Here is a 22,359-nt window from a genome sequence, read left to right on the forward strand (position 1 = left end):
CTATCACAACTGTAACAATGACTGTATGAAATAGCACAATGGTAGTGACCCTACCCTGGACCGGGAGGCCTGGGAAGCCAGGTTCAAGCCCCACCTGCTCCAGAGGCGTGTAATAACATGTCCAAACAGGTTGATTAGAAAGGAAAATGGATAACCAAAACATACTTGCATACTTGAGCACAACAGAACCTGGCCTCTTCCTAAGCCTGCCTCACCTTTCAATCAAATCATAGCTACTCTGATTTGAGCCTCAGAGCTCTATCGGTGTCTATTCCCCACATCCTGGTTGATCAGAATGGTCTAACACAATTACCCAGCCTCCACTGCAGAAGACAATTCCTGAGACTCCAACAAGGAATTCCTCCTCATCTCTGTCTTAAACAGAAAGACTTGCTTATTTTTAAAATGGAGCCCCTCCCCGCGTGCTAGATTGCCCTCCTCCCCTGGGGAAACATTTGTCATTCTGGTGGGATTTGCATATTTCCAAATGGTGGTCCCATACAATCCAATAAATTCACTTGCAAACCAGCTTCACCCTGATCCAGGAACAGATACCAGGCAATAAAACAGAGGTCTTTCTTGACATGGGAGGTGGCCGCTCTACCTGCGGAATGGACCTAATCATGCTAGCAAGTGGACTGGGTTCTCATTTGATATCCCCAAGATGTACCTAGTCCTATCAAACATGGAGATCCCGCCCTCCAGCTTTCCTGGGAAGCTCTTTTGCTTGAATGAAGTAATGGCCTTCCATTTCCATATGGTTTCCTGTTATTGTCCTATGCTGGACAGATGCAGTTTCTCTCTGGCGTGGGGGGGGGGGGGTCACCCAAAAAATGTCTGATTTTCATAGCCACAGAGCTGTCCTCATCTGGTCCTGGGGCAGACGCAGAGCTTCCGAGGCTTCCTGAGGGGCAGTCCCAACCCAGGAGGCCTTTTCCTGTGTTTCCCATCCTATTCTGATCGGATCGCAGGAAGCCCACTCTCATTATAGGAGCTCCCCAACTGCTAAGATAACCAGCTCCATTAGCACACATTAAACCACTTTGGTTAGTAACTTGTCAGTAGTTAAATATGCTAAATTTAATCAGTTGTGTCAGTAAAATTAAACACACCCGCCCACCCCCCCCCCGCCAACTCCCTATTTATGAACTGAAGTCCCTATACACAGTTTGGAAGCAACTAAACATGTCTAAGGATGGAATCTTAGTTCCTTGCCTCCGACTGAGAAACCAATCAAAGTGATCTGACCCTGTGCAACACTGAGAATGCCTCATTTATAAAGTAAATACACATCCACACACACCCCACCCCCACCCCCACCCCCACCCCCCTCAAGATCTGGAGTGAATCCCTGAGAAGGAAGGGGCTGTCACTGGATGACTCCCCCATTCCCAATTGAACAGACCCTGAGATTATCAACATCCATTCTGAGTACAGTTTCTACCCTCCTTTTACTCTGGTTCCTCTTCATTGACAGATGGGCACACTCCCTAACCCACCCCAGCTCCTGCCAGCTGCTGCTGCCCTCCGACTGGGATCAGACTGTGGCCCCCACAGGTCTGCCAGATGTGGTTTCTCTCTCTGGCTGATGAGATCACAACCCCCGGGCACTGTTCCAAGGGGGTTCCAATCCTCGCCCTTCCCTCGGCACACTGGTTGACCACCTATCAGACACAGAGATGCCACTCGCATCGCCGTTCATCACCTATTGGCTAACCGGTCACCAGGGCTGTTCAATGGCCAATATTACTTGTGCTCATCCATCACTCCCAGATGTACCACACAGTCTGCTTCACATTGTGGTGTTGGGGGCATCAAACAGCATTAGTTGGCACAGGGACCAGTCCATCGAAGGTTGTCAGTGTTAGGAGGTGTAGGAGATAATGTACTCAGTCAGTCAGCCTCTGCCAGCTAGGCTTCACTACAACATTCATAAATATTGTCTTCCATTAATGCGATCACTTGCTCAAACTTGTGTTGGAACTGCATGCGTCTGGTCACTGAATTAGATTCCAAGGCATTCATCACCTGGAGAGACACAGAGAGGGAGAGTGTGAGAGTATGAAATAGTGAGGGGGGGGGTGAGGGAGTGTGAGAATATGAAATAGTGAGGGTGGGGTATGGGGGAGTGTGAGAGTATGAAATAGTGAGGGAGGTGTGGGAGGGTGTGAGAGTATGAAATAGTGAGGGGGGTGTGGGGGAGTGTGAGAATATGAAATAGTGAGGGGGTTGGGGGGGAATGTGAGAATATGAAATAGTGAGGGAGGTGTGGGGGGAATGTGAGAGTATGAAATCGTGAGGGGGTGTGGGGGCAAGTGTGAATATGAAATAGTGAGTGAGAGAGAGTCACAGAGACAGAGTGAGAGAGACAGACACAGACGGGGATAGGAAAAGTGTGAGAATATGAAATTGTGAGGGGGTGTGGGGGCAAGTGTGAATATGAAATAGTGAGTGAGAGAGAGTCACAGAGACAGAGTGAGAGAGACAGACACAGACGGGGTTAGGAAAAGTGTGAGAATATGAAATTGTGAGGGGGTGTGGGGGCAAGTGTGAATATGAAATAGTGAGTGAGAGAGAGTCACAGAGACAGAGTGAGAGAGACAGACACAGACGGGGTTAGGAAAAGTGTGAGAATATGAAATTGTGTGTGAGAGAGCGAGAGAGAGAGAGATATAGGAGGTGAGTGAATAAGAAATAGTGAGAGAGTCAGAGATGTAGAAAATGGGCGAGACAGAGACATTAATAAACAGAGAGGGGAAGGGTGGACAGGGGAAGGGAGGGGAGAATGAGTATTAGCAGCTAACATTCACAACTGAGAGTTTTAAATGTGGTTTTCCTCTCAAAACCTCTGAAAAGTGTTCCTAATGGCAGCACCAGTTATGCTACACCGGGACTCTGTGAGACTGTATTCCCCTCACTGTCCTGTAGGGGGGGGGTTTACGTGAGGGATGTGTGAGAGATTATCCCTGCCTTTGAAATGTGGAAGCATGGGACAAATGCCAACAAATTTCCATCCTCAGAGTGGGAAACAAATGGAGAGATGTTGGAACTGTGAGAGTGACAAGAAGTCTTGTTAGTGATGTCTCGAAAGGAGGAGATCCCGAGATTTTGGCAGCTTGCTCTGACACTGAGGAGGTATGGAGACTCCCGCTAAAGTCAAACATGAGGCAAAAAGGAAGAGGTTAGACAGTAAATGTCACAGAGCAATGTGGATGGGGGTGAGGGGAGGGGATGTGGTGATGGGGGATGAGGTAAGGAAGGAGAGTATGAGGGAAGATGGGGTGAGGGAGAATGGGGGTGGGGGAGGAGGGAGTGAGGAAGGATGGGAGGAGGGAGTGAGGGAGGATGGGGTGAGGGAGGAAGGAGTGATGTTGGAAGATGTGTGAGGGAGGAGGGAGTGAGGGAGGAGGGAGTGATGGTGGAAGGGGTGAAGGAGGATGGGAGTGAGGGAAGAGGGAGTGATGGTGGAAGTGGTGAGGGAGGAGAGAGTGATGGTGGAAGGTGTGAGGGAGGATGGAGTGATGGTGGAAGGGGTGAAAGAGGATGGGAGTGAGGGAAGAGGGAGTGATGGTGGAAGAGGTGAGGGAGGAGAGAGTGATGGTGGAAGGTGTGAGGGAGGATGGAGTGATGGTGGAAGGGGTGAAAGAGGATGGGAGTGAGGGAAGAGGGAGTGATTTGGAAGGTGTGTGAGGGAGGATGGGGTTAGGAAGGAGGGAGTGAGGGAGGAGGGAGTGATGGTGGAAGAGGTGAAGGAGGATGGGAGTGAGGGAAGAGGAAGTGATAGTGGAAGAGGTGAGGGAGGAGAGAGTGATGGTGGAAGGTGTGAGGGAGGATGGAGTGATGGTGGAAGGGGTGAAAGAGGATGGGAGTGAGGGAAGAGGGAGTGATGTTGGAAGGTGTGTGAGGGAGGATGGGGTTAGGGAGGAGGGAGTGAGGGAGGAGGGAGTGATGGTGGAAGGGGTGAAGGAGGATGGGAGTGAGGGAAGAGGGAGTGATGTTGGAAGGTGTGTGAGGGAGGATGGGGTGAGGGAGGAGGGAGTGAGGGAAGAGGGAGTGATGGTGGAAGAGGTGGAGGAGGATGGGAGTGAGGGAAGAGGGAGTGATGGTGGAAGAGGTGAGGGAGGAGAGAGTGATGGTGGAAGGTGTGAGGGAGGATGGAGTGATGGTGGAAGGGGTGAAAAAGGATGGGAGTGAGGGAAGAGGGAGTGAGGGAGGAGGGAGGAGGGAATGAGGGAGGAGGGAGGAGGGAGTGAGGGAGGAGGGAGTGAGGGAGGAGAGAGTGATGGTGGAAGGGTGTGAGGGAGGATGGAGTGATGGTGGAAGGGGTGAAGGAGGATGGGAGTGAGGGAGGAGAGAGTGATGGTGGAAGGTGTGAGGGAGGATGGAGTGATGGTGGAAGGGGTGAAGGAGGATGGGAGTGAGGGAAGAGGGAGTGATGGTGAAAGGTGTGTGAGGGAGGAGGGAGTGAGGGAGGAGGGAGTGAGGGAGGAGGGAGTTAGGGAGGAGGGAGTGATGGTGGAAGAGGTGAGGGAGGAGAGAGTGATGGTGGAAGGGTGTGAGGGAGGATGGAGTGATGGTGGAAGGGGTGGAGGAGGATGGGAGTGAGGGCGTGATGGTGAAAGGGGTAAGAGGAAATGGAGGTGGAAATGTGTGGGGTGAGGGTGGATGGGGTGATGGTGGAAGGGGATGAAAGAGGATGGGGTGAGGGTAGAAGAGGTGACCGTGGATGGTGTAAGATTGACATGTAGTGTACAGTATGTCCAAGCAGCAGTGTGTCATCCCTACTGACAGACTTCACGTTTTGTGAGCAGATGGACACAGGGCTTCAGAAACACACACTATTTTCAGTATTTCCCTCCTCATCCCAGCGGATTGGGGAAACCCGGTGATAAGAGTCGCTGTATCAGAACTCAACTCATTCGACTTTTTAATATTCTTCCCCAGAGCTCAGTGGAGGTTGGATTCAAGGCAAATTGAGACTATCAGGGGTTATCGGGGGACTGGGAGGAACATGAAGATCAGAGCTATCACAAACTTGTTGAAGGACAGAACAAGATCAAAGGGCCGATTGGTCTGTTTTCCATCCTAACCCATGTGATGCCAGCACACGTGCGCCAATAAAGGAGAATTCAGTTGGAGTGTGCCAGTCTTTGAGGGTGAATGTGTCTGACTGTACCTGACCCTGACGGTGTTGGGAGTGACGAAAGGGATATTTTTGTGGATGTCCCTGCACACCTCTCCACATGGTAGTGAGGGAGGAAGGGAGTGCGGGCTGGGCTTGTAGGTGGGGGCAGAAGGCTGTCTACTGGGCTCCGAGTGGTTACATGACCTGTCAATTTCACAACCACTACCTTCTGCAGAACAGAAACAGCAGGATCTAACACACACAGTGGACCCACCTGACCGCGATATCTCTTGGCGTACTTGTAGATTTCAGCCATGGCGAAATTAGTGTTGAACTCATTTTGGTGTTTCTGCAAACAAAATAAAATGAGAATGCGCTAATTTCATTGTTGATTCATTTCAACATTTGACAGATATCAGCACAAAGGAACAACAAATCACATTGACTGTACTCTTTCTTACTGCATCAAATACAGAGCTCCAACAGTACTTACCTCATCAAACACCCCCAGGACAGAGACAGCACAGTGTTATATACAGAGTAAAGCTCCATCTGCACTGACCCTATCAAACACTCCGCAGGACAGGGACAGCACAGAGTTATATACAGAGTAAAGCTCCATCTGCACTGTCCCATATCAAACACTCTGACAGGACAGGGACAGCACAGTGTTATATACAGAGTAAAGCTCCATCTGCACTATCCCCTATCAAACACTCTGCAGGACAGGGACAGCACAGTGTTATATACAGAGTAAAGCTCCATCTGCACTATCCCCTATCAAACACTCTGACAGGACAGGGACAGCACAGTGTTATATACAGAGTAAAGCTCCATCTGCACTATCCCCTATCAAACACTCTGACAGGACAGGGACAGCACAGTGTTATATACAGAGTAAAGCTCCATCTGCACTATCCCCTATCAAACACTCCGCAGGACAGGGACAGCACAGAGTTATATACAGAGTAAAGCTCCATCTGCACTGTCCCATATCAAACACTCTGACAGGACAGGGACAGCACAGTGTTATATACAGAGTAAAGCTCCATCTGCACTATCCCCTATCAAACACTCTGACAGGACAGGGACAGCACAGTGTTATATACAGAGTAAAGCTCCATCTGCACTATCCCCTATCAAACACTCTGACAGGACAGGGACAGCACAGTGTTATATACAGAGTAAAGCTCCATCTGCACTATCCCCTATCAAACACTCTGACAGGACAGGGACAGCACAGTGTTATATACAGAGTAAAGCTCCATCTGCACTATCCCCTATCAAACACTCTGACAGGACAGGGACAGCACAGTGTTATATACAGAGTAAAGCTCCATCTCTGCACTGTCCCCTATCAAACACTCCGCAGGACAGGGACAGCATGGGGTTAGATAAAAGTAAATCTCTCTCTATATTGACCCCCATCAAACATTCTCAGGACAGAGACAGCACATGGTTAGATACAAAGCTACACAGTCCCCATTAAACTCTCCCAGGACAGGAACAGCATGGGGATAGAGACAGAATAGATCTCTTTTTAGGGTGTCCCCAACAAACACTCCAGGTCAGGGACAGCAGAGGGGTTGAATACAGAGTAAAGCTCCCTCTACAACCTTCCACTCAGTCTCTGCTGCTTACCCGAGACTCCTCTGCCAGGTGAGCATTCATTTCCTGTTCACTCAGTGTGATCATTTCCTGGATCTCTCGGTAATATCTCTGCACAGCTTTCTTGTATTCTGGGATTTCCTTTGCGTATAAGAGTTTATTTGTTGGTGAATCCTAAAGGAGAAACAAAAACAACATAAGATTCTGCATTGTGATCCTATGTTGCCAAGATAAATGAGTATGTAAATCAGGAGTAGGCCATTCAGCCCCTCAAGCACGACTGTCTCAGAAGGTCCTGGCTAACCTGAGGGCTCCATATTCCCGCCCAGCTGCTGATAATCTTTCACCCTCCTTACTTAAGGTGAATGCTTGATGATATTCGCACCTCCTTTTGATGAAAAGCATTCCAAGGACTCATGACGCTGAGAGAAAATTGCTCCCTGCCTCTGCCTTCAATGAGTGACTCCTTATTTTTAAACAGTGTCCCTGAATTTTCGAGCCTCCCACAACATCCTCTCCATATCCACCCAGTCAAGATCCCTCCGAAACACATAGGATCCTATCAAATCACCCCTGACTCTTCTAACCTTCAAAGGATACACACTTAGCCTGGCTAGCCTTTCCTCAGAACACAGGCCATTCCAGCTTTTAGTCCAGTAAACCTTCTCCAAGATGCTTCCAGCATGTTCACATACATATACTGACTAGTACTGTACAGAGTACTCCAGGTGTGGTCTGACCAGTGTCCTGTATAACTGAAGCTTAACCTCCCTATTCTTGTATCCTTTATCACAATAAAACATAACATTCTGTGAGCTTTCTTGATTACTTGCTGACCTTCTGCACTAGGACACCCAGGTCTCTCTGCGTTTAAGAGCTCTGCAGCCCCTATATTATTAATAGATAATATGCTTCTTTTTTTAGTCTTCGTCCCAAGATGGACAATTTCCAATTATCATACTCTCTGGGCTGAACCTTACGGTTTATTTTTGTTTGATTAAATGCAAGTTGAGTTTTGCGAAGGAATTCTCACTATGAAGTTTTTCATCCTTTCTTACAGGACTCACTGCATCGAGTGGGGTTTCAGTACCTGCAGTGTCTCTGATCTGACTGCTGCCCCCAACGCTCGCCATTCCTGGTGCAACTTGTCTCTCGCCAGTGATCCTGGAATTCACCGGCATTCTGAATTAAATCCTGGTGTATACCTGGACACGCACAATCAGTCTGGAGCTGCCCTGTTCAGTTTCTGGCAGTAGGGTGGATAGGGCAGATGGGGGGGGCGTCTGAAATTGGCATGACACTGTGCAGTCAGAAAGCTTGCAGTAATGTTGCATGTGGTGGTGCAGAGACCAGATTTCCTAGGACGAGCAGTGGAGGCCACGAAACCTGACCATGTCAGCTTGGTCAGAGTCTCACCATCTGGAGGATTACCCAATGCTCAGTGTCCTTCTCCACTTTGCCAGTGTCAGGGTCATCATCTTCTCTCTGCTAGTTTGCACTCACGGTTTCTCCCTGATGCTCACTGAGACTCATGCTCCACCACTCTCACATTTGCCTGTCACCCACCCCAGCCTCCAATACCACCAATTGAGCCTGGCCCCTGTGCTGCCTGCTCACTTACTTGAGACATCTCCCCACCGACACCAATGGCACCAGCTGCACCACCCACGTTCGCCTCCGATTAATACCTGGATCCTTTTATTCCAGGAGGAAAGCAGCCCCCAATAGAGCAGACAGAGACAAGATGGATGACTCCTCACCCATAGACCCTGTCTCCTGTGTCTCACCCATGGACCGTGCCTCCTGTGTCTCACCCATGGACCGTGTCTCCTGTGTCTCACCTGTGGACCCTGTCTCCTGTGTCTCACCCATGGACCCTCTCCTATGTCTCACCTGTGGACTGTGTCTCCTGTGTCTCACCCATGGACCCTGTCTCCTGTGTCTCACCCGTGGACCCTGTCTCCTGTGTCTCACCCGTGGACCCTGTCTCCTGTGTCTCACCCGTGGACCCTGTCTCCTGTGTCTCACCCGTGGACCCTGTCTCCTGTGTCTCACCCGTGGACCCTGTCTCCTGTGTCTCACCCATGGACCCTCTCCTATGTCTCACCTGTGGACTGTGTCTCCTGTGTCTCACCCATGGACCCTGTCTCCTGTGTCTCACCCGTGGACCCGGTCTCCTGTGTCTCACCCATGGACCCTGTCTCCTGTGTCTCACCCATGGAGCGTGTCTCCTGTGTCTCACCCGTGGACCCTGTCCCTTGTGTATCACCCGTGGACCCTGTCTCCTGTGTCTCACCCGTGGACCCTGTCTCCTGTGTCTCACCCGTGGAGCGTGTCTCCTGTGTCTCACCCGTGGAGCGTGTCTCCTGTGTCTCACCCGTGGAGCGTGTCTCCTGTGTCTCACCCGTGGACCCTGTCTCCTGTGTCTCACCCGTGGAGCATGTCTCCTGTGTCTCACCCGTGGCCCCTGTCTCCTGTGTCTCACCCATGGACCCTGTCTCCTGTGTCTCACCCATGGACCCTGTCTCCTGTGTCTCACCCATGGACCGTGTCTCCTGTGTCTCACCCATGGACCCTGTCTCCAGTGTCTCACCCATGGACCCTGTCTCCTGTGTCTCACCCATGGACTCTGTCTCCTGTGTCTCACCCATGAACCGTGTCTCCTGTGTCTCACCCATGAACCGTGTCTCCTGTGTCTCACCCATACAGCCTGTCTCCTGTGTCTCACCCATACACCCTGTCTCCTGTGTCTCACCCATGGACTCTGTCTCTTGTGTCTCACCCATGGACCCTGTCTCCTGTGTCTCACCCATGGACCCTGTGTCTCACCCATGGACCCTGTCTCCTGTGTCTCACCCATGGACCCTGTGTCTCACCCATGGACCCTGTCTCCTGTGTCTCACCCGTGGACCCTGTCTCCTGTGTCTCACCCATGGACCCTCTCCTATGTCTCACCTGTGGACTGTGTCTCCTGTGTCTCACCCATGGACCCTGTCTCCTGTGTCTCACCCTTGGACCCGGACTCCTGTGTCTCACCCTTGGACCCGGTCTCCTGTGTCTCACCCTTGGACCCTGTCACCTGTGAGTCACCCGTGGACCGTGTCTCCTGTGTCTCACCCATGGTGTGTGTCTCCTGTGTCTCACCCATGGACCCTGTCTCCTGTGTCTCACCCTTGGACCCGGACTCCTGTGTCTCACCCTTGGACCCGGTCTCCTGTGTCTCACCCTTGGACCCTGTCACCTGTGAGTCACCCATGGACCCTGTCTCCTGTGTCTCACCCATGGACCCTGTCTCCTGTGTCTCACCCATGGAGCGTGTCTCCTGTGTCTCACCCGTGGACCCTGTCTCTTGTGTATCACCCGTGGACCCTGTCTCTTGTGTATCACCCGTGGACCCTGTCTCCTGTGTCTCACCCGTGGACCCTGTCTCCTGTGTCTCACCCGTGGACCCTGTCTCCTGTGTCTCACCCGTGGACCCTGTCTCCTGTGTCTCACCCGTGGAGCGTGTCTCCTGTGTCTCACCCGTGGAGCGTGTCTCCTGTGTCTCACCCGTGGAGCGTGTCTCCTGTGTCTCACCCGTGGAGCGTGTCTCCTGTGTCTCACCCGTGGAGCGTGTCTCCTGTGTCTCACCCGTGGAGCGTGTCTCCTGTGTCTCACCCGTGGAGCGTGTCTCCTGTCTCTCACCCGTGGAGCGTGTCTCCTGTCTCTCACCCGTGGAGCGTGTCTCCTGCCTCTCACCCGTGGAGCGTGTCTCCTGTCTCTCACCCGTGGACCCTGTCTCCTGTGTCTCACCCATGGACCCTGTCTCCTGTGTCTCACCCATGGACCCTGTCTCCTGTGTCTCACCCATGGACCCTGTCTCCTGTGTCTCATCCATGGACCCTGTCTCCTGTGTCTCACCCATGGACCCTGTCTCCTGTGTCTCACCCATGGACCCTGTCTCCTGTGTCTCACCCATGGACCCTGTGTCTCACCCATGGACCCTGTCTCCTGTGTCTCACCCATGGACTCTGTCTCCTGTGTCTCACCCATGAACCGTGTCTCCTGTGTCTCACCCATGAACCGTGTCTCCTGTGTCTCACCCATACAGCCTGTCTCCTGTGTCTCACCCATACACCCTGTCTCCTGTGTCTCACCCATGGACTCTGTCTCTTGTGTCTCACCCATGGACCCTGTCTCCTGTGTCTCACCCATGGACCCTGTGTCTCACCCATGGACCCTGTCTCCTGTGTCTCACCCATGGACCCTGTCTCCTGTGTCTCACCCGTGGACCCTGTCTCCTGTGTCTCACCCATGGACCCTCTCCTATGTCTCACCTGTGGACTGTGTCTCCTGTGTCTCACCCATGGACCCTGTCTCCTGTGTCTCACCCTTGGACCCGGACTCCTGTGTCTCACCCTTGGACCCGGTCTCCTGTGTCTCACCCTTGGACCCTGTCACCTGTGAGTCACCCGTGGACCGTGTCTCCTGTGTCTCACCCATGGTGTGTGTCTCCTGTGTCTCACCCATGGACCCTGTCTCCTGTGTCTCACCCTTGGACCCGGACTCCTGTGTCTCACCCTTGGACCCGGTCTCCTGTGTCTCACCCTTGGACCCTGTCACCTGTGAGTCACCCATGGACCCTGTCTCCTGTGTCTCACCCATGGACCCTGTCTCCTGTGTCTCACCCATGGAGCGTGTCTCCTGTGTCTCACCCGTGGACCCTGTCTCTTGTGTATCACCCGTGGACCCTGTCTCTTGTGTATCACCCGTGGACCCTGTCTCCTGTGTCTCACCCGTGGACCCTGTCTCCTGTGTCTCACCCGTGGACCCTGTCTCCTGTGTCTCACCCGTGGACCCTGTCTCCTGTGTCTCACCCGTGGAGCGTGTCTCCTGTGTCTCACCCGTGGAGCGTGTCTCCTGTGTCTCACCCGTGGAGCGTGTCTCCTGTGTCTCACCCGTGGAGCGTGTCTCCTGTGTCTCACCCGTGGAGCGTGTCTCCTGTGTCTCACCCGTGGAGCGTGTCTCCTGTGTCTCACCCGTGGAGCGTGTCTCCTGTCTCTCACCCGTGGAGCGTGTCTCCTGTCTCTCACCCGTGGAGCGTGTCTCCTGCCTCTCACCCGTGGAGCGTGTCTCCTGTCTCTCACCCGTGGACCCTGTCTCCTGTGTCTCACCCATGGACCCTGTCTCCTGTGTCTCACCCATGGACCCTGTCTCCTGTGTCTCACCCATGGACCCTGTCTCCTGTGTCTCATCCATGGACCCTGTCTCCTGTGTCTCACCCATGGACCCTGTCTCCTGTGTCTCACCCATGGACCCTGTCTCCTGTGTCTCACCCATGGACCCTGTGTCTCACCCATGGACCCTGTCTCCTGTGTCTCACCCATGGACCCTGTCTCCTGTGTCTCACCCATGGACCCTGTCTCCTGTGTCTCACCCATGGACCCTGTCTCCTGTGTCTCACCCGTGGACCCTGTCTCCTGTGTCTCACCCGTGGACCCGGTCTCCTGTGTCTCACCCGTGGACCCGGTCTCCTGTGTCTCACCCGTGGACCCGGTCTCCTGTGTCTCACCCGTGGACCCGGTCTCCTGTGTCTCACCCGTGGACCCGGTCTCCTGTGTCTCACCCGTGGACCCGTCTCCTGTGTCTCACCCGTGGACCCGGTCTCCTGTGTCTCACCCGTGGACCCGGTCTCCTGTGTCTCACCCGTGCACCCGGTCTCCTGTGTCTCACCCGTGCACCCGGTCTCCTGTGTCTCACCCGTGGACCCTGTCTCCTGTGTCTCACCCGTGGACCCTGTCTCCTGTGTCTCACCCGTGGACCCTGTCTCCTGTGTCTCACCCGTGGACCCTGTCTCCTGTGTCTCACCCGTGGACCCTGTCTCCTGTGTCTCACCCGTGGACCCTGTCTCCTGTGTCTCACCCGTGGACCCTGTCTCCTGTGTCTCACCCGTGGACCCTGTCTCCTGTGTCTCACCCATGGACCCTGTCTCCTGTGTCTCACCCATGGACCCTGTGTCTCACCCATGGACCCTGTGTCTCACCCATGGACCCTGTCTCCTGTGTCTCACCCATGGACCCTGTGTCTCACCCATGGACCCTGTCTCCTGTGTCTCACCCATGGACCCTGTGTCTCACCCATGGACCCTGTCTCCTGTGTCTCACCCATGGACCCTGTGTCTCACCCATGGACCCTGTCTCCTGTGTCTCACCCATGGACCCTGTCTCCTGTGTCTCACCCATGGACCCTGTGTCTCACCCATGGACCCTGTCTCCTGTGTCTCACCCATGGACCCTGTCTCCTGTGTCTCACCCATGGACCCTGTCTCCTGTGTCTCACCCATGGACCCGGTCTCCTGTGTCTCACCCGTGGACCCGGTCTCCTGTGTCTCACCCGTGGACCCGGTCTCCTGTGTCTCACCCGTGGACCCGGTCTCCTGTGTCTCACCCGTGGACCCGGTCTCCTGTGTCTCACCCGTGGACCCGGTCTCCTGTGTCTCACCCGTGGACCCGGTCTCCTGTGTCTCACCCATGGACCCTGTGTCTCACCCATGGAACCTGTCTCCTGTGTCTCACCCATGGACCCTGTCTCCTGTGTCTCACCCATGGACTCGGTCTCCTGTGTCTCACCCGTGGACCCTGTCTCCTGTGTCTCACCCGTGGACCCGGTCTCCTGTGTCTCACCCTTGGACCCTGTCTCCTGTGTCTCACCCTTGGACCCTGTCACCTGTGAGTCACCCGTGGACCGTGTCTCCTGTGTCTCACCCATGGTGTGTGTCTCCTGTGTCTCACCCATGGACCCTGTCTCCTATGTCTCACCCATGGAGCGTGTCTCCTGTGTCTCACCCGTGGACCCTGTCCCTTGTGTATCACCCGTGGACCCTGTCTCCTGTGTCTCACCCGTGGAGCGTGTCTCCTGTGTCTCACCCGTGGAGCGTGTCTCCTGTGTCTCACCCGTGGAGCGTGTCTCCTGTGTCTCACCCGTGGAGCGTGTCTCCTGTGTCTCACCCGTGGAGCGTGTCTCCTGTGTCTCACCCGTGGAGCGTGTCTCCTGTGTCTCACCCGTGGAGCGTGTCTCCTGTGTCTCACCCGTGGAGCGTGTCTCCTGTCTCTCACCCGTGGAGCGTGTCTCCTGTCTCTCACCCGTGGAGCGTGTCTCCTGTCTCTCACCCGTGGAGCGTGTCTCCTGTCTCTCACCCGTGGAGCGTGTCTCCTGTCTCTAACCCGTGGACCCTGTCTCCTGTGTCTCACCCGTGGACCCTGTCTCCTGTGTCTCACCCATGGACCCTGTCTCCTGTGTCTCACCCATGGACCCTGTCTCCTGTGTCTCACCCATGGACTCTGTCTCCTGTGTCTCACCCATGAACCGTGTCTCCTGTGTCTCACCCATGGACCCTGTCTCCTGTGTCTCACCCATGGACCCTGTCTCCTGTGTCTCACCCATGGACCCTGTCTCCTGTGTCTCACCCATGGACCCTGTCTCCTGTGTCTCACCCATGGACCCTGTCTCCTGTGTCTCACCCATGGACCCTGTGTCTCACCCATGGACCCTGTCTCCTGTGTCTCACCCATGGACCCTGTGTCTCACCCATGGACCCTGTCTCCTGTGTCTCACCCGTGGACCCTGTCTCCTGTGTCTCACCCGTGGACCCTCTCCTATGTCTCACCTGTGGACTGTGTCTCCTGTGTCTCACCCATGGACCCTGTCTCCTGTGTCTCACCCTTGGACCCGGACTCCTGTGTCTCACCCTTGGACCCGGTCTCCTGTGTCTCACCCTTGGACCCTGTCACCTGTGAGTCACCCGTGGACCGTGTCTCCTGTGTCTCACCCATGGTGTGTGTCTCCTGTGTCTCACCCATGGACCCTGTCTCCTGTGTCTCACCCATGGAGCGTGTCTCCTGTGTCTCACCCGTGGACCCTGTCTCCTGTGTCTCACCCGTGGACCCTGTCTCCTGTGTATCACCCGTGGACCCTGTCTCTTGTGTATCACCCGTGGACCCTGTCTCTTGTGTATCACCCGTGGACCCTGTCTCCTGTGTCTCACCCGTGGAGCGTGTCTCCTGTGTCTCACCCGTGGAGCGTGTCTCCTGTCTCTCACCCGTGGAGCGTGTCTCCTGTCTCTCACCCGTGGAGCGTGTCTCCTGTCTCTCACCCGTGGACCCTGTCTCCTGTGTCTCACCCATGGACCCTGTCTCCTGTGTCGCAACCATGGACCCTGTCTCCTGTGTCTCACCCATGGACCCTGTCTCCTGTGTCTCACCCATGGACCCTGTCTCCTGTGTCTCACCCATTGACCCTGTCTCCTGTGTCTCACCCATGGACCCTGTCTCCTGTGTCTCACCCATGGACCCTGTCTCCTGTGTCTCACCCATGGACCCTGTCTCCTGTGTCTCACCCATGGACCCTGTCTCCTGTGTCTCACCCATGGAACCTGTCTCCTGTGTCTCACCCATGGACCCTGTCTCCTGTGTCTCACCCATGGACCCTGTGTCTCATCCGTGGACCCTGTCTCCTGTGTCTCACCCGTGGACCCTGTCTCCTGTGTCTCACCCGTGGACCCGGTCTCCTGTGTCTCACCCGTGGACCCTGTCTCCTGTGTCTCACCCGTGGACCCGGTCTCCTGTGTCTCACCCGTGGACCCGGTCTCCTGTGTCTCACCCGTGGACCCGGTCTCCTGTGTCTCACCCGTGGACCCGGTCTCCTGTGTCTCACCCGTGGACCCGGTCTCCTGTGTCTCACCCGTGGACCCGGTCTCCTGTGTCTCACCCGTGGACCCGGTCTCCTGTGTCTCACCCGTGGACCCGGTCTCCTGTGTCTCACCCGTGGACCCGGTCTCCTGTGTCTCACCCGTGGACCCGGTCTCCTGTGTCTCACCCGTGGACCCGGTCTCCTGTGTCTCACCCGTGGACCCGGTCTCCTGTGTCTCACCCGTGGACCCGGTCTCCTGTGTCTCACCCGTGGACCCGGTCTCCTGTGTCTCACCCGTGGACCCGGTCTCCTGTGTCTCACCCGTGGACCCGGTCTCCTGTGTCTCACCCGTGGACCCGGTCTCCTGTGTCTCACCCGTGGACCCGGTCTCCTGTGTCTCACCCGTGGACCCGGTCTCCTGTGTCTCACCCGTGGACCCTGTCTCCTGTGTCTCACCCGTGGAGCGTGTCTCCTGTGTCTCACCCGTGGACCCTGTCTCCTGTGTCTCACCCGTGGAGCGTGTCTCCTGTGTCTCACCCATGGACCCTGTCTCCTGTGTCTCACCCATGGACCCTGTCTCCTGTGTCTGACCCATGGACCCTGTCTCCTGTGTCTCACCCATGGACTCTGTCTCCTGTGTCTCACCCATGGACTCTGTCTCCTGTGTCTCACCCATGGACTCTGTCTCCTGTGTCTCACCCATGGACCGTGTCTCCTGTGTCTCACCCATGGACCCTGTCTCCTGTGTCTCACCCAAGGACCCTGTCTCCTGTGTCTCACCCATGGACCCTGTGTCTCACCCATGGACCCTGTCTCCTGTGTCTCACCCATGGACCCTGTGTCTCACCCATGGACCCTGTCTCCTGTGTCTCACCCATGGACCCTGTGTCTCACCCATGGACCCTGTCTCCTGTGTCTCACCCATGGACCCTGTCTCCTGTGTCTCACCCATGGACCCTGTGTCTCACCCATGGACCCTGTCTCCTGTGTCTCACCCGTGGACCCGGTCTCCTGTGTCTCACCCTTGGACCCTGTCTCCTGTGTCTCACCCATGAACCGTGTCTCCTGTGTCTCACCCATGGTGTGTGTCTCCTGTGTCTCACCCGTGGACCCTGTCTCCTGTGTCTCACCCGTGGACCCTGTCTCCTGTGTCTCACCCATGGACCCTCTCCTATGTCTCACCTGTGGACTGTGTCTCCTGTGTCTCACCCATGGACCCTGTCTCCTGTGTCTCACCCGTGGACCCGGTCTCCTGTGTCTCACCCTTGGACCCTGTCTCCTGTGTCTCACCCTTGGACCCTGTCACCTGTGAGTCACCCGTGGACCGTGTCTCCTGTGTCTCACCCATGGTGTGTGTCTCCTGTGTCTCACCCGTGGACCCTGTCTCCTGTGTCTCACCCATGGACCCTCTCCTATGTCTCACCTGTGGACTGTGTCTCCTGTGTCTCACCCATGGACCCTGTCTCCTGTGTCTCACCCGTGGACCCGGTCTCCTGTGTCTCACCCTTGGACCCTGTCTCCTGTGTCTCACCCTTGGACCCTGTCACCTGTGAGTCACCCGTGGACCGTGTCTCCTGTGTCTCACCCATGGTGTGTCTCTCCTGTGTCTCACCCATGGACCCTGTCTCCTATGTCTCACCCATGGACCCTGTCTCCTGTGTCTCACCCGTGGAGCGTGTCTCCTGTGTCTCACCCGTGGACCCTGTCCCTTGTGTATCACCCGTGGACCCTGTCTCCTGTGTCTCACCCGTGGACCCTGTCTCCTGTGTCTCACCCGTGGAGCGTGTCTCCTGTGTCTCACCCGTGGAGCGTGTCTCCTGTGTCTCACCCGTGGACCCTGTCCCTTGTGTATCACCCGTGGACCCTGTCACCTGTGTCTCACCCGTGGACCCTGTCTCCTGTGTCTCACCCATGGAGCGTGTCTCCTGTGTCTCACCCGTGGACCCTGTCCCTTGTGTATCACCTGTGGACCCTGTCTCCTGTGTCTCACCCGTGGACCCTGTCTCCTGTGTCTCACCCGTGGAGCGTGTCTCCTGTGTCTCACCCGTGGAGCGTGTCTCCTGTGTCTCACCCGTGGAGCGTGTCTCCTGTGTCTCACCCGTGGACCCTGTCTCCTGTGTCTCACCCGTGGACCCGGTCTCCTGTGTCTCACCCTTGGACCCTGTCTCCTGTGTCTCACCCATGAACCGTGTCTCCTGTGTCTCACCCATGAACCGTGTCTCCTGTGTCTCACGCGTGGACCCTGTCTCCTGTGTCTCACCCGTGGACCCGGTCTCCTGTGTCTCACCCTTGGACCCTGTCTCCTGTGTCTCACCCTTGGACCCTGTCACCTGTGAGTCACCCGTGGACCGTGTCTCCTGTGTCTCACCCATGGTGTGTGTCTCCTGTGTCTCACCCGTGGACCCTGTCTCCTGTGTCTCACCCATGGACCCTCTCCTATGTCTCACCTGTGGACTGTGTCTCCTGTGTCTCACCCATGGACCCTGTCTCCTGTGTCTCACCCGTGGACCCGGTCTCCTGTGTCTCACCCTTGGACCCTGTCTCCTGTGTCTCACCCTTGGACCCTGTCACCTGTGAGTCACCCGTGGACCGTGTCTCCTGTGTCTCACCCATGGTGTGTCTCTCCTGTGTCTCACCCATGGACCCTGTCTCCTATGTCTCACCCATGGACCCTGTCTCCTGTGTCTCACCCGTGGAGCGTGTCTCCTGTGTCTCACCCGTGGACCCTGTCCCTTGTGTATCACCCGTGGACCCTGTCTCCTGTGTCTCACCCGTGGACCCTGTCTCCTGTGTCTCACCCGTGGAGCGTGTCTCCTGTGTCTCACCCGTGGAGCGTGTCTCCTGTGTCTCACCCGTGGACCCTGTCCCTTGTGTATCACCCGTGGACCCTGTCACCTGTGTCTCACCCGTGGACCCTGTCTCCTGTGTCTCACCCATGGAGCGTGTCTCCTGTGTCTCACCCGTGGACCCTGTCCCTTGTGTATCACCTGTGGACCCTGTCTCCTGTGTCTCACCCGTGGACCCTGTCTCCTGTGTCTCACCCGTGGAGCGTGTCTCCTGTGTCTCACCCGTGGAGCGTGTCTCCTGTGTCTCACCCGTGGAGCGTGTCTCCTGTGTCTCACCCGTGGACCCTGTCTCCTGTGTCTCACCCGTGGACCCGGTCTCCTGTGTCTCACCCTTGGACCCTGTCTCCTGTGTCTCACCCATGAACCGTGTCTCCTGTGTCTCACCCATGAACCGTGTCTCCTGTGTCTCACGCGTGGACCCTGTCTCCTGTGTCTCACCCGTGGACCCTGTCTCCTGTGTCTCACCCGTGGACCCTGTCTCCTGTGTCTCACCCGTGGACCCTGTCTCCTGTGTCTCACCCGTGGACCCTCTCCTATGTCTCACCCGTGGACTGTGTCTCCTGTGTCTCACCCATGGACCCTGTCTCCTGTGTCTCACCCGTGGACCCGGTCTCCTGTGTCTCACCCTTGGACCCTGTCTCCTGTGTCTCACCCTTGGACCCTGTCACCTGTGAGTCACCCGTGGACCGTGTCTCCTGTGTCTCACCCATGGTGTGTGTCTCCTGTGTCTCACCCATGGACCCTGTCTCCTATGTCTCACCCATGGAGCGTGTCTCCTGTGTCTCACCCGTGGACCCTGTCCCTTGTGTATCACCCGTGGACCCTGTCTCCTGTGTCTCACCCGTGGAGCGTGTCTCCTGTGTCTCACCCGTGGAGCGTGTCTCCTGTGTCTCACCCGTGGAGCGTGTCTCCTGTGTCTCACCCGTGGAGCGTGTCTCCTGTGTCTCACCCGTGGAGCGTGTCTCCTGTGTCTCACCCGTGGAGCGTGTCTCCTGTGTCTCACCCGTGGAGCGTGTCTCCTGTGTCTCACCCGTGGAGCGTGTCTCCTGTGTCTCACCCGTGGAGCGTGTCTCCTGTCTCTCACCCGTGGAGCGTGTCTCCTGTCTCTCACCCGTGGAGCGTGTCTCCTGTCTCTCACCCGTGGAGCGTGTCTCCTGTCTCTCACCCGTGGAGCGTGTCTCCTGTCTCTCACCCGTGGAGCGTGTCTCCTGTCTCTCACCCGTGGAGCGTGTCTCCTGTCTCTAACCCGTGGACCCTGTCTCCTGTGTCTCACCCGTGGACCCTGTCTCCTGTGTCTCACCCATGGACCCTGTCTCCTGTGTCTCACCCATGGACCCTGTCTCCTGTGTCTCACCCATGGACTCTGTCTCCTGTGTCTCACCCATGAACCGTGTCTCCTGTGTCTCACCCATGAACCGTTTCTCCTGTGTCTCACCCATGGACCCTGTCTCATGTGTCTCACCCATGGACCCTGTCTCCTGTGTCTCACCCATGGACCCTGTCTCCTGTGTCTCACCCATGGACCCTGTCTCCTGTGTCTCACCCATGGACCCTGTCTCCTGTGTCTCACCCTTGGACCCGGACTCCTGTGTCTCACCCTTGGACCCGGTCTCCTGTGTCTCACCCTTGGACCCTGTCACCTGTGAGTCACCCGTGGACCGTGTCTCCTGTGTCTCACCCATGGTGTGTGTCTCCTGTGTCTCACCCATGGACCCTGTCTCCTGTGTCTCACCCATGGAGCGTGTCTCCTGTGTCTCACCCGTGGACCCTGTCTCCTGTGTCTCACCCATGGACCCTGTCTCCTGTGTATCACCCGTGGACCCTGTCTCTTGTGTATCACCCGTGGACCCTGTCTCTTGTGTATCACCCGTGGACCCTGTCTCCTGTGTCTCACCCGTGGAGCGTGTCTCCTGTGTCTCACCCGTGGAGCGTGTCTCCTGTGTCTCACCCGTGGAGCGTGTCTCCTGTCTCTCACCCGTGGAGCGTGTCTCCTGTCTCTCACCCGTGGAGCGTGTCTCCTGTCTCTCACCCGTGGACCCTGTCTCCTGTGTCTCACCCATGGACCCTGTCTCCTGTGTCGCAACCATGGACCCTGTCTCCTGTGTCTCACCCATGGACCCTGTCTCCTGTGTCTCACCCATGGACCCTGTCTCCTGTGTCTCACCCATGGACCCTGTCTCCTGTGTCTCACCCATTGACCCTGTCTCCTGTGTCTCACCCGTGGACCCTGTCTCCTGTGTCTCACCCATGGACCCTGTCTCCTGTGTCTCACCCATTGACCCTGTCTCCTGTGTCTCACCCATGGACCCTGTCTCCTGTGTCTCACCCATGGACCCTGTCTCCTGTGTCTCACCCATGGACCCTGTCTCCTGTGTCTCACCCATGGACCCTGTCTCCTGTGTCTCACCCATGGACCCTGTCTCCTGTGTCTCACCCATGGACCCTGTCTCCTGTGTCTCACCCATGGACCCTGTCTCCTGTGTCTCACCCGTGGACCCTGTCTCCTGTGTCTCACCCGTGGACCCTGTCTCCTGTGTCTCACCCATGGACCCTGTGTCTCACCCGTGGACCCTGTGTCTCATCCGTGGACCCTGTCTCCTGTGTCTCACCCATGGACCTTGTGTCTCACCCGTGGACCCTGTGTCTCACCCGTGGACCCTGTGTCTCATCCGTGGACCCTGTCTCCTGTGTCTCACCCATGGACCTTGTGTCTCACCCGTGGACCCTGTGTCTCATCCGTGGACCCTGTCTCCTGTGTCTCACCCATGGACCTTGTGTCTCACCCATGGACCCTGTGTCTCACCCGTGGACCCTGTGTCTCATCCGTGGACCCTGTCTCCTGTGTCTCACCCATGGACCTTGTGTCTCACCCGTGGACCCTGTGTCTCATCCGTGGACCCTGTCTCCTGTGTCTCACCCGTGGACCCGGTCTCCTGTGTCTCACCCGTGGACCCTGTCTCCTGTGTCTCACCCGTGGACCCGGTCTCCTGTGTCTCACCCGTGGACCCGGTCTCCTGTGTCTCACCCGTGGACCCGGTCTCCTGTGTCTCACCCGTGGACCCGGTCTCCTGTGTCTCACCCGTGGACCCGGTCTCCTGTGTCTCACCCGTGGACCCGGTCTCCTGTGTCTCACCCGTGGACCCGGTCTCCTGTGTCTCACCCGTGGACCCGGTCTCCTGTGTCTCACCCGTGGACCCGGTCTCCTGTGTCTCACCCGTGGACCCGGTCTCCTGTGTCTCACCCGTGGACCCGGTCTCCTGTGTCTCACCCGTGGACCCGGTCTCCTGTGTCTCACCCGTGGACCCGGTCTCCTGTGTCTCACCCGTGGACCCGGTCTCCTGTGTCTCACCCGTGGACCCGGTCTCCTGTGTCTCACCCGTGGACCCGGTCTCCTGTGTCTCACCCGTGGAGCCGGTCTCCTGTGTCTCACCCGTGGAGCCGGTCTCCTGTGTCTCACCCGTGGAGCCGGTCTCCTGTGTCTCACCCGTGGACCCGGTCTCCTGTGTCTCACCCGTGGACCCGGTCTCCTGTGTCTCACCCGTGGACCCGGTCTCCTGTGTCTCACCCGTGGACCCGGTCTCCTGTGTCTCACCCGTGGACCCGGTCTCCTGTGTCTCACCCGTGGACCCGGTCTCCTGTGTCTCACCCGTGGACCCTGTCTCCTGTGTCTCACCGGTGGAGCGTGTCTCCTGTGTCTCACCCGTGGACCCTGTCTCCTGTGTCTCACCCGTGGAGCGTGTCTCCTGTGTCTCACCCATGGACCCTGTCTCCTGTGTCTCACCCATGGACCCTGTCTCCTGTGTCTGACCCATGGACCCTGTCTCCTGTGTCTCACCCATGGACTCTGTCTCCTGTGTCTCACCCATGGACTCTGTCTCCTGTGTCTCACCCATGGACTCTGTCTCCTGTGTCTCACCCATGGACCGTGTCTCCTGTGTCTCACCCATGGACCCTGTCTCCTGTGTCTCACCCATGGACCCTGTCTCCTGTGTCTCACCCATGGACCCTGTGTCTCACCCATGGACCCTGTCTCCTGTGTCTCACCCATGGACCCTGTGTCTCACCCATGGACCCTGTCTCCTGTGTCTCACCCATGGACCCTGTGTCTCACCC

General features: G+C 56.6%; 1 protein-coding gene across 1 annotated transcript in view; it reads right to left on the reverse strand.

The window, feature by feature from the left end:
• Positions 1 to 1,347: 1,347 nt before the first annotated feature.
• The window catches only part of plxnd1 (plexin D1), a 125,746-nt gene continuing 104,734 nt past the window's right edge, over positions 1,348 to 22,359 (reverse strand). Inside the window, exons 34-36 of the mRNA XM_087994544.1 lie at positions 6,767 to 6,907; positions 5,400 to 5,474; positions 1,348 to 2,028 (exon numbers count right to left, since the gene is read on the reverse strand). Of these exons, the coding sequence (XP_087850670.1) occupies positions 1,912 to 2,028; positions 5,400 to 5,474; positions 6,767 to 6,907 (333 nt within the window). The 3' untranslated portion in view covers positions 1,348 to 1,911. The remainder of the gene's footprint in view (positions 2,029 to 5,399; positions 5,475 to 6,766; positions 6,908 to 22,359) is intronic.

The sequence above is a fragment of the Chiloscyllium plagiosum genome, unplaced genomic scaffold (genome assembly GCF_037043375.1).
Source record: "Chiloscyllium plagiosum isolate Xiang-an unplaced genomic scaffold, Cpla_swu_hap1 HiC_scaffold_14, whole genome shotgun sequence".
Classification (NCBI taxonomy): domain Eukaryota; kingdom Metazoa; phylum Chordata; class Chondrichthyes; order Orectolobiformes; family Hemiscylliidae; genus Chiloscyllium; species Chiloscyllium plagiosum.